Source organism: Acomys minous (assembly GCF_964271855.1).
Source record: "Acomys minous genome assembly, chromosome: 12".
NCBI classification, from domain to species: Eukaryota; Metazoa; Chordata; class Mammalia; order Rodentia; family Muridae; genus Acomys; species Acomys minous.
In genome coordinates this window covers 45379053-45391668 of record NC_140493.1, presented here as the reverse complement: position 1 = coordinate 45391668, position 12616 = coordinate 45379053, and the positions used below count along the sequence as shown (strand labels likewise).

The 12616-nt window shown below is 44.1% G+C and overlaps 1 protein-coding gene across 4 annotated transcripts in view; it reads left to right on the top strand.

Annotated features, from left to right (window-relative positions):
• Nucleotides 1-8039, top strand: part of ADCY8 (adenylate cyclase 8) — a 210137-nt gene extending 202098 nt beyond the window's left edge. For all 4 annotated transcript variants that reach the window (XM_084747915.1, XM_084747917.1, XM_084747916.1 and 1 more), the window contains 3 exons: nt 2730-2822; nt 4406-4520; nt 7453-8039. In XM_084747915.1, the coding sequence (XP_084604041.1) occupies nt 2730-2822; nt 4406-4520; nt 7453-7940 (696 nt within the window). In that variant the 3' untranslated portion in view covers nt 7941-8039. The remainder of the gene's footprint in view (nt 1-2729; nt 2823-4405; nt 4521-7452) is intronic.
• Nucleotides 8040-12616: the final 4577 nt, after the last annotated feature.

Below are 12616 nucleotides of genomic sequence, written 5' to 3'. Positions count from 1 at the left end.
CCCACCTCGTGGGAAAACACTTGAAGTATAGCCCCTTGAGGATGTTCAGGTATACAATACACCATTATTTATTTTAGTCACCAAAGTGTGCAATGGTCTCCACAACTTCTCCTTCTGTCTCCCTGAAACAATCTACCCTATGACAACTATCTCTGTATTTCCACTTCATTTTGATTCCCTAATGGCTTTTATAACAACCTTTCTGCTCTCTGCTTCTGAGGTGGCACATTATGATTCCATATATGTGGGAAATAACAGAGCAAGGTCAACATTAATCAGATATAGTCATTTCTTGCCTCTCATGGCTTCACCGTGCAGACAATACGCCACTTTCATAGAAGGAGATATGGCTAGTGCATCAATATGGAGGCATGATTAGGGCATTGTAAGATGTGAGGAGGAACTCCATAGTGGCAGCCTGTCTTCTAAAATAGGCTATACATTCATGATAGAAACATCTCTTTGTACCCTGCTGAGTCTCCAGGACCTACTACTGAGCCTAGCATATTTAGAGACACTGTCTCCGGCTTGGAAAACAACTTGGCTAACACATGAAAGGCTCTGAGTTCAATCTCCTCTCCTATGAAGACAGCAGTAGGAAGAGGCATTGACATTGTTTAAGTGAAAGAAGCATCTTTAGTTTATAGATCTGGAGAAAAGAAGTCCAAGATCAGTCAGCCTCATGTTCTGAGGGCTCCTGGTGCCTCATAACATTGGCTTCTAGCAAAGTAGTTCTAAAGTAAAGACAAAAGCACCATTTCTGCTGTGCCATAGCTGGCAGGAAGATAGAAAAATTCAGTTGTATGGAGGTAGAGGGAGATGGGAAAATGATGGTATTCCCAAGAGCTTCAAGTTAAACTACTCAGAACTTAAGGCCAGCTGAAAGATAGGATATGCCCAGCATGTGTCTTTAAGCAAAGAGCAGACATCAAAGTATGCCGACCTTCCTACCTGAACTCAGGTCTATCTATCCCATCTGCCTATCCATGCCAAGCACTTGAGACATGCAAATATTATTGTATTAAAGGGAGGCAAAGAGTTGGGGAACTAAACGGTGCTAACATCTAGATCTTGGTAGGACTGTGTTCCCTCTGGAGGCTCCAGTGAAGAATCCATTTCTTGCCTTATTTCAACTTTTAGAGACACTTGAGGTCCTTGGCTCATGGCTTTTTCCCATCTATAAAGCTATTGGTCATTTCTGTTTCCTCCACAGTATCCCCATCTCTATTTCTCCTACATCTGTCTCTTACTTATAAGAGCATTTATCATGTAAAATCTCCCCGTGTTAGTTTCCATCCTAAAATCCTTATATCACCATCAAAGTCCCTTTTGACCATGGAGGATAGCATATGTGGATTATGAGGAGGATTGGGAACTTGACTTGGCTAGGGCCTGACTCAAGGGCATTGTTCTGCCCATTGAAGAGTTACTAAATATTAGACCAAAGTTTCCCTTTCTTTCCTTTTATTTATTTATTTATTTATGATTTTTGTTTTTGTTTTTGGTTTGGTTTGGTTTTTTTTTTTTTAGTTTTTTTGTTTGTTTTGTTGTTGTTGTTGTTGTTGTTTAGTTTTTTGAGACAGGGAACTCTCTTTGTAGACCAGGCTGGCCTCAAACTCACAAGAGATCCACCTGCCTCTGCCTCCCCAGGGCTGGGATTAAAGGCATCTACCACCATTCCTGGATTAGTTCCCTTTTCTTAACACTGCTATCTAAATTGCAGGTAACATGTAGGAAACTTAAAGGCTGGTAGCTTTTCTTTAATTCATTCATTCATTCAGCACTGCTGTGCTCAAGGCTCCACGTAGGCTCTAAGTTTTAAACATAATTGGGGCTGATACTTACCACGAGTCTTAACATCCAAATAAAGTAAACAAAGTCAAGGCCAACACTAAGGAAGGGAGGTGGAATGGGGAAGCAGACTCCCAAGGGCTATGTGAGAATGTAGGCTGCATTCCATTTAGATTGAGGCAACATGGAGTGGACAAGAGTCAGGCAGATGAGAAGGAAGAATGGGAATGGCCAGGTCATTGTGTGAAGGAAGAGTAGCCCCATAGGTGTTAGAAAACACAAGCATCCTGAGACTGAAGCAGACCTGTCTTGTTCAAAGATTAGCAAAAAGGTCAGGGGCCAGGGCTTGGGTTCAGTGGGTTGGTTATGGCAAGCCTTGCTGGCCTCAGTGAATACTGACTTTGGCCTTGAGTAGAGCTGGAAGATATTAAAGGGTTTTACACAAAGCAGAGACATGCTTGGACTCAATCATAAATGATATCACCTGGCCACTGTGGTAGGGGTGAGGAGGCAAGGACAGGAGTGGTATGGCTGAATGCTAACTGTGGCTTAGACCAAGGTACTGACAGGGAAAGGTCAGAGGGGCAACATTCTAAGTACAAGTCGGAAGACTCATTGACTGATTGGGGAACATTTCTTATTTAAGCTTATCAAATACCCATTGGTTCTCCCAGGAGCCACTGAAATGGTTGAGTATTTAGACACACCCACCCGTCTGACATTTAGCAAGTACTTATAAATATGGCTTGATTGACTGAATGCATTACCCTCAGAGAGAAAAGAAGCTACATTAATGATGCTCAACCATTTTAGTAAACTCTTTCTCCATAGTGAATGGGAGGGTGTAGTTTGCATTTTCAGGATCCCCAGGCTGCTAGAGCACCACACAGCAGCTGTGTGAACAAAAGGACTAATGTTGAGCCCTGAACCCATCACAGCTGCTCGGGGAGGACCGCTTTCAAGACATCGAGAAGATCAAGACCATTGGTAGCACCTACATGGCCGTCTCAGGACTGTCCCCAGAGAAACAGGTAAGGTCCTTGGACTTCGACACACGTCGGCATGGGGCTGACTGTTGTCATGTGCTAAGGAAGGCTTGGAGAACAATGGGAGGGAAGTCTAAACTGGGCTGTCCTGATTGCGGGATGTACATTCACTCTTGACAAAAGAGGTTTGCTGGATGAGGTGCTAAAATCTCTGCTAAAATCTCACTGAAAAAAATCTGGGCCAAGAAATACATTGGCTGTGGATTTAGCTGTGTGCATCACAAAACCCCCTTCACTTTATCCCTCAAAAACTCTTACATGGTGGTGATGAGGGTGGTGTCTGGGGTGGCTGGTAGGTGGTAATGGTTGGTGACAGACAGGGGTGGGGGTAATGGGGGTGGGGTTGCTTTGTAAAATGTTTGTGTGTCAGGTACCAGTATTAATGGGGATACTAATGCCTACCTTCCAGGGCTAATAAGTGAGATATTTGAGATAACTTTCATGTACCCCATATAAAGCTTATGACCTTGTAAGTAGTCAACAGATTTTATATGACTTTGAGTCAAAGCCATTAGGGAAATGGATGCCTCAGTAGGTCAATATTGCACTTATCCTTCTTGCACATATTTTTATTAAAGGAAAATACTCTACACATAGCTATGTGAGATGAGACACATGCTGGTATACACTTGTGGCTCCCAGTAGCAGGAGTTAAAAAAACCAAGTGTCTCTACTCCACACCTGCACCACCATTCATATTTGTAAATAAAGTTTTGTTGTACACAGGCATTCCCATTTATTTCTACTATATCTTTTGCTCATTTAAAAACCAAAATAGCACCATTGACTAGTTACAAAAAAATACCCAAAATATCTGATGCCTGGCCTTTAATTGAACTACCAGCCTCTGTAGGGTCCCAAAGTCTCTCACACAGAAAATTTCATTCAACTGTGAAGAGGTAGTCAGGACCACCAACTTTGCCTTGCTTTATCAATTTGGAAACAGAGATAAAGAGGCTCACTCTGCACCTCCCTGAAATGTTTCACTTTTCACTAGTATATATAAAACATCTTTTTGTTTTGTTGTTTTGTTTTTTTGAGACAGGATTTCTATGTAGCCATGGCTGTCCTGGAATCACCTTGTAGACCAGACTGGCCTCGAACTCACAGCAATCTGCGTGCCTCCTCTTCCCTGAGTGCTGGGATTGCAGGCATGCACCACCGCACCCAGCTTATAAAACACCTCTTAATCAGATGCTGTGAACATTTCAGAGGAAACAGACATAGCTTTCAGACTGAGAATCCTACATGCACAGGAAAGGAACATGTACAGATGCATGCACCAATGCATGCACACCAGTGAGCACACAGAGGAATCCATAATGCAGCAACCTTCCTGGACAAGCGTAGATGTGAGGGGAAGCTGTGATGACACCCATGCACTGGCACGTTAATTGAATCTCCTATGATCTCACACCTTGGAGATACTGATCGCTTGAGTGTGTAGGGCTTTACTTGCATGTTTATTTCCTTCTATGGGATGTGCAGTTGGGGTGAGACTAAAACCTCTGTTGAAGACATCAAACACGTGTAACACTGAAGGCACCCCTCTCTCGTGTTTTCTCCAGCAATGTGAAGACAAATGGGGACATTTGTGTGCTCTGGCTGACTTCTCTCTTGCCCTGGCCGAAAGCATACAGGAGATCAACAAGCATTCGTTCAATAATTTTGAACTCCGAATCGGTGAGTTGCAGCTAGAGGCAGAGGCCCGGTTGGTCTAAGTGTCTTTGTTCCATTAGCCACCGCCCCCCCCCCCATGTTCTAGGCAGCGGTCCAGGAAAGCTTTTTTCTTGCAAAATGCATGAGGTTCTGTATGACCCTGACAAGGACAGGCACAGAGTCAACTCAAGCCTTTCTGGACTTCCTCATCCAAGATGCTAGCAGCAAGGCAGCATCCTGACCTGTGCAGAAGTGCAAAACAAACAGTAGGCTGGCCTCTCCTCCAATGTATCTGTCTAGCACCCTCACCACCTATACAAGGACATGCTAAGAGAAGCAGCTAATGATCCCAAAATCATGGAATTCTGGCTCTTTTGTATCTCTCCAAACCAGTGGTCAATGAGTTGTTCTCTGCTCCCTCTGGATAATGCCTTAGACAACAGCAGGATCCTCCCTCCAAGGCAATCCCATACTGTATTGAGCCAGATGCAGGCAGAAAGCAACAGTTTCTCAGCCATGCAGTCTCTTTCCATTGCAGAGACATAATGTCTTCATGAAAAGTAGCCACAAAGCAATCACTGATATTGAATAAATACTCCATGTTAGCATTATTTGTTCATGCCTCCACTTGCTCTGGGCTTTCAGGAGCCTCTAGAAGTTCAGCCTGAGAGCCCCTGCTCTAACTCACATTTACATTTTGTAGATGAGGAAATCAGTCCCAAAACAGAGGAGCCACTAGCCTGACATCACACCACTCAGCCAAACAGTCATGCCAGCAGCAGCTCAGGGAGCCTGACTCTGAGATGAATGACACGGTGGCTACTGAGCAGCAGTTTAAAACAACCTTTGCTGCTGACTTCATGCTGTAGGCCTCCTGTGGCTGACAAGCCATTTGACTTCATTAGGCTCTCCCTTAACAGCTGGCAAGACGAGAATGGCAGGTTAAGAAATACCAGTATCTGTTCCTCAGATGAGAAGAATGGCACACGCTTTTGTTCTTTAAAACAAGGATTTATATTTATGGTGTTGATCTATAGACAGGGTGTTGAAGGCTGGATCCCACATCTCCCATCAAATTCGTGTCCTTTTGGAAATCATTGACTTCACAATTGAACCAAGAATCGAAAGGAAACGTTAGCTCAGAAGAGAGAATAGTCTAAGTAAATTCCAAAGACATGGGTGATATCAGGGCTACCCCTTGGTGTGATATAGTAAACTGCTGGTGTTGTTTTGTTGATCCCTAGAGTTAGAAACTTTAAATCTCCACTGGACTGAGCTTCTCGGTCTGCATTTCATGTCTGGTGTAACCAACTCTGACTTTAAGCAAGACATGGAGACTTTTCAGCCCCAGCTTCTTCATGTGCAGGCTAGAAGCTACATCATCACTGCCGCTGCCTGTGACCTTATAGAAATCATATGAGAATCAAATGACATAATGTCTCTCGAGGTTTTAAAGGATTAATCATCATTGTGATTCCTGTGCATTCTACTCTGTGTGTGTTGTATATTGTGTGTAGTGCCAATATGTATGTATATGTATGTGGTGTATAATGTATAGAGTCCCTGTGTGTAATGTAGTAAGTAGTGTGTAGTATATGTGTGTATATATATTTCATATGTGCATATGTATAGTTTAATGTATAGTGTATAAGTGTTTATGTATAGTATGTTGTGTAGTTTATGTATAGTGTGTATATGTATGTATAGTTATGTATATATAGTGTGTTGTGTAATATATAGTATGTGTGTGTGTGTGTGGAGAATAGTATGTAGTGTCTGTGTCCATAGTGTTTTGCACTTGCCTAGAATGATCTTATCCATATATCTATAAGACTAATTCTATTACTTTCCTCAAATCTCGGGTCAGAAATTCTTTCCTAACTGCTCTACTCAAAAACACAATGCCTCTGGTCTCTTTCTATCCCTGCACACTGATGGATTTTGCTTTCATTACCTGCTTTTAAAATTATTTTCTGTCTCTCCAGTAGGAGACAAGCCTATGTCTTCTTACCACTCTCCACCACCAGTATCTCACATATGAGATGCCTAGTCAACATTTCTAGAATTGTGAATTTTTTTCTCACGGGAGACAGAAGATATGCATGGTACACATTAAGTGAAAGTCTGTTGTTTCTAGAAGAGTCAGTCATCTAGGTTTCCTGCAGGATTAAGCATTGAAACTATCACAAAAAGCACTTCCAAATGAAGTACGTGATTAGAGCAAGGCACACAAAGAGTTCAAACAAAACATGACTATAGCACCAAGGTTACCAGGTCAGAGAAGCAGCAGCTCAGTGTGGCGTGGTGGTGATGCGGGAGGAGAAGGTGGGTGAATTAGGCTGGCAAGCCAGGCAAAAGCTAGCTCAAAGAACCTATGGATTCTAATCCTAAGGAGCAGTGGTTCCTCCTTAGGTATGAAGAATTCCTAGCAGATGTTTAAATGAGTTTTCATTGGATCCACTGTAAAGATCAGAAAGCCTTCCCTTTCTATAGTGGTAGGAAAGGGGCTTCCAGAGGACAAGGGATATAAAGGAGACACGGCCATGGGCTGAAGACCTGAATGAAAATAGCGAAGGAGATGGTCTGCCCAAGCTCCTAGAGCACTGCATAAGCAATAGAAGATCCCTGGGCCCTGAATTCTGATCAGCACTTGATCATCCCACATCCAAGATAAGTCTATGTGCATGTGGAAATGATGATTCTATTATACTGCTCAGTCTCTGGCAGTGGCTTTGCACGTATTTCTTTAAATAAGCTTCCCTTTATATTCCAGTCCACAGATGGGTAGAGTGATGTCCACATATGCTAAAAATACTGACCCAGATACTCACTTAGTTAGTGACAGAGGTGGGAACTAGACTATGCTGCTCCCCCCAAGAGATTCACCTACACCAACCAGTCACACCTAAGTGTCCTTCTTCTTCCTCACTTCTTGCTCCTTTGGGTTCTGTTGTAGGCATCAGCCACGGCTCCGTGGTAGCAGGCGTGATTGGCGCTAAGAAACCACAGTATGACATTTGGGGCAAAACTGTGAACTTGGCAAGTCGTATGGACAGCACAGGGGTGAGTGGCCGGATCCAGGTGCCGGAGGAGACTTATCTTATCCTGAAGGACCAGGGCTTTGCTTTTGACTACCGAGGAGAGATCTATGTGAAGGGTATCAGCGAGCAAGAAGGGAAAATCAAAACGTACTTTCTCCTGGGAAGAGTCCAACCCAACCCATTCATCTTACCCCCAAGGAGACTGCCCGGGCAATACTCTCTGGCTGCCGTTGTGCTTGGCCTTGTCCAGTCTCTCAACAGGCAAAGGCAGAAACAGCTGCTCAATGAGAACAGCAACTCGGGCATCATCAAGGGCCATTACAACCGGCGGACTTTGTTAACACCCAGTGGGCCAGAGCCTGGGGCACAAGCCGAAGGCACCGACAAATCCGATTTGCCATAAAAAGCATTTTCTTTGTGTTCCTTTCTCTCTCTTTTTTTGTATTTCTTTTATATATAAAATAAATATACTAATAAAAAGGTTTAATTTTTTTTAGAACAAGGATGGTTTCATTGGTCTGTGAATATACTAGGTCAAGCACACAATTTAAGGTTTTCCCCTCACTCACCTCTCTTATTGATCACTTCTTAGATGCACGATCTATAAGGCCAAAATTCTGACTTAGAGGTGCACTGTATAAATTGGAAAAGGGGGTGTGAAGCAGAGCCTTGATGTTATTGGGTGCTTAGAAACAACTCACATTTCCTGAGAACTAACCATATATCGGGCTAAGTATTATATCAAGTTCTGACACAAGGACCTCATAGCCCTTATGGTACCTGTGCATTCACTCGGCTGATATCATTGAGCATCTGCAAAGTGTCTACGCTGTCCCATGGCCCAGAAAAATTCTGGCAAAATTGTTTTCCTCGTGTAGCTACATTCTGCTTGCAGACAATAGACATATTACTAAACAATACATAATCTACTTTCAAATGGAGATAAAAGCAATAAAAGGGTTAAATGTAAGGGCTGAAGAGAAGGGTCTGTGCTTTGACAGGCTTACTGCCCTTCTAGAGGACCTTAGCTCAGTTCTCAGCACCATGTTCCAGGAGATACGACACCTTCCTCTGGCCTCCGTGGGCACCTATACACACACAACATACACTCACACAGACACATAAGTGGATTGATGGTTTAGGTTCTTGGAGGTCCAGGAGCTGGGTCACCAGGGATGGCTTTTAAGCATAGGATGCTGAGGGTTATCCCTCAATAATGTGACAGGAACCAGAGACAACAGAGATATAAACAAAGGAACCAGCAAGTGCAAAAGCACTGGGGTGTGTTCTTCTTGGGGGAACAACTAAAAAGTCAGTTGGCGGAATTCGAAGCTAGTTTCCTGGGAAGGCTGCAGCCCATCCTTGTCTCTCGTTGACATAGACTCCAAGGAAAGTGTCATACAAATGAGAAAGCTGAAAATGCCAAAAAGCTTTGTTAGTTCACTTAGTTGGCTACAGAAACAGCTTCTGAACCATGAGTCGGTCAATAAACACTCACTGTTTGAACTAATGACCAGGCATCTTAGCACCTCAGGGGCAATAAAAGACTGATTTGCTGTGGCTGAAAGACTTTATCCACAACATGCTCTTGACTCAGCCATGTCAGGCCCCATAGCTAAAACAAACAGATAAATGGACACTCCAACCTGGGTCTAGGAGAAATGGCTTCAGTCAGGACCCCTGAATGAAACACAGGAGTGAGGGCCTGAGTCTCTGAGAACCCCACAAAGTAAACAGCTGTCCTGGGATCCATCATCAAATCCCAAAGTGCTGAATGCATCCCTCTCCCAATAAGGGACCCAGAGAGCTTCAACCTCTCCTCTCCCTCGTGGGGTCAGAACAATTGCTGCCATTAGCTTTGGGCTCTTGGAACACAGAGATGGAATGAACTGGGTCAAGAGGCCGTCCCAGGGTCTGAATCTTGTCTCTATCGCTTCCCAGTGTGATGGCAGCCTTGTGACATGAACCCTGCACACCTATGACCATAAAGGAAGCTGTAGTGACAGTGACGTAGCATTCTGAAGTTTTTAGATGTGGGGAAGATAGTAACTACACCAGGGAGCCACACACAGCACTGTCAGTGTTCCCATTTAGCTTTGCCAACTAGCAAAGGAGTCTCCATTCAGGAATTGCCTGGGCATCAGATATAGACATGTCTGTGCGTTTTGGGGGAGGTCTTGATTATTACTTGATGTAGCAGAGCCTGGTCACTGTGGGCAGCACTATTCCCTAGACAGACGATGGTTCTGAGCTGCATGAGAACGGCATCTAAGTTTGAGCCTGTGATGGAGGCACAGAGCAATGATCTCCATGGTTTCTGCTGTACATCCTTCTCTGGGCGGTCCTTAGTGAGAGATAATGCGGCATATATAGCAAGCAGCTCTTCCTTGAGTTCCTTCTTCCTTGAATGGTGGACTCTAACCCTTAACGAAAATAAACCCTTTCTTCTCCTAAGCCGCATTCAGGCCAGAGTGGTCTGTTACAGCAACCAGGAAGAAACTAGATGAGTAATTAACTCCAACCGTGCCAAACATGAACAGTCATATCAATTGATGAAAAGAAAACAGCAGAACAAAAACTTCTAAGTATACACTGCTCTACTCTGGTCATGTGTCAATCCCAAGTTAACATATAAAAATCTTGAGCAAAGAGCAGTTTGAATGGACATAAGCCCGTGAACCCACAGAATCACGCAAGGCTGTAGTGAGGGCAATGGGGAACAGTGCCTTAAAGTTTAGCTTCTCAGCTTAGCCCTGCACAGCCCTCCAGGAAGGCTCATCCCCACTGCCCATTGGGAAGCGCTGTGCCTGTACTGGAATGGTGAGACTGGACTCACTCCCTGTCTAAGCCTTTCTTTTTACTTTGCCTGTATTTGCACACTTCCCTTTTACTAAGTCGGTGTTACTTTAGTCATGAAAATTTAATAAAGTAGAAGTTGTGCATTCAGTTAAAAGGCTCCAAATGATTCACTTGGCTCCCAGTTCATCAACCTCAGCCCGAGGTCTGGAGTGCTTCTGGGGTGAAAGAGACATTCTGCAAGGAGGCCTGGCCCACAAGACACACACATGGAGCCCTGCAGTGGGTAGAAAGAGAGTTTCCCCAGGACTACAGTTACCACGGCTGGCTCCGATTCCAGGGCCAGAACCTGCCCTTCTGTGTACAGCAAGAGCAGGGTGTTGAAGCTCTTTCCTTAGCCTGAGACTTTAATTGCAGACCACAGACATCTTTGCTGCTCTAGAGCCCATGTCAGGCAGCATTTCCAAGTGACGATGCTGCTCTTGGGATTAGCTGTGAGCTCCAACTGTACCCAATATTTTATTGATGAGTTACCAGGAGGCAAGGTGCCCTGAAGGATAACACAATGTGCCTATTTGAATTATTGATTGCACAGCAGCCGTGCCTTTCCACCCATCCACCTAGAAGCTCAGGTCACCATTCCTTGGTGGGCACCAAGCTTTCCAAGTCAACTCGGTGGACCTGCCTTTGCCTTTCATAGAGAGCAATCTGGACCCAAAGGCAGTCCGTTTCTGCTTGGAAGCAATTGTTGCATTCAGTCTCCTCATAACACACTGGCTCCCCTCCAATGGCATTGACAGAATAGCAAGAACAAACAGTTTCAGAGCATTCTACAGTTTGCAGTGTCCACTTTCCAAGTACAGTTCGGCCTGAACTTCATAATGATACATTATCCTGTCGATTTTCCAGGCAACTGGGTCACATAAAAAGTAAGAAAATAAGCTCTGCCTACACATGGATTCTGAAAGCCGAGAAGAGTTGAAGGATCATGTGTGGCCCGATGTCTTGATTTTACAAGACTCTTTTGACAGAGTACAAATAATTTGATCCCTTGCCGAGCCTGGACTGCACTCTGCCTGCTCTGATCGCTTTTCCTCTGTGGTTTACAAGTAAACAGCTGTGTGACCAGAAGGTCAGTGCATCCCTCTCTGGCTTCAGAGAAATTGGTGAGAAGCCTGCCACCTCTGGCCTCTTGGTGGGATTCTGCTCATACTCACAGCTTTGTGCTCTCTTCTGTCATACCCAGAACCCAAAATTCAATAAATACTTACAGGAACTCACATTTATAGACACAACCAGAGCTGGTTCTCAGCTCTTTCTTTGTTCTTATAGAGCCCTGTATCCCCCGCCTAAGGAGTGATGCCAAAATCACAGTTGACATTTCTTTCCACCTAATTAACACAACTAAGGAAACCCTCATGGACACCTCCAGAGGCCCATCTCCCAGATGATTCTAAATTCTATCAAGTTGACAACTGACACTAACCAACACATGTGCTTATACTCATACGCATTTCTACTTTGTCATATGCATTTCTTATGCATACACACTACATCTTTCACACTCAAATACACACACATATTCACAGTCACATACTTATAGACACACACTCATGCTTAACACATCCATGTAAACGTACACACATACCATTTGCAAAAAGCAGTCATGCATCATAATTAGGCTGCACTGACAATTTAGATAGAGGAGGAAGCTATGCTTGACTATCTAAAGCAAACAACTGCTGTAAAAGTAACTTTTATTCTCCTGGCTCAGCTGTTGTCTGGGAAGCTTACTGCCTCCTTCTCTTGGCCTAGGCCTAGTCCTAGAAGCATGTAACCTCTGTATAATCTAACCTAGGGCTAAAATGTTTTCAGCCTCTAAGATTTAACTGCTTAATGAGATTCCCCTTATTGGTTCTTTCTGAACTCTGGGATGGCTGGTTCAACTCAGCTGTTCTGGCTCAAACTCTTCTCCCAGATGACTAATTTAATCTGGCTTCTCTCTTGGCCCAAAATTGTTTTGCTTGGCCTCAAACTAACTCAGCAATCTGCTCTAATCTTGTGACTTCTTCTCTTCACCTGAGTGTTCTCTCTCTCTCTGTCTCTCTCTGTCTCTCTCTGTCTCTCTCTGTCTCTCTCTCTCTCTCTCTCTCTCTCTCTCTCTGTCTCTCTCTCTCCTTCCCTCCCTCCCTCCCTCCCTCCCTCCCTCCCTCTCCCTCTCTCTCTCTCTCTCTCTCTCTCTCTCTCTCTCTCTCTCTCTCTCCAATACATCTCATATTACTG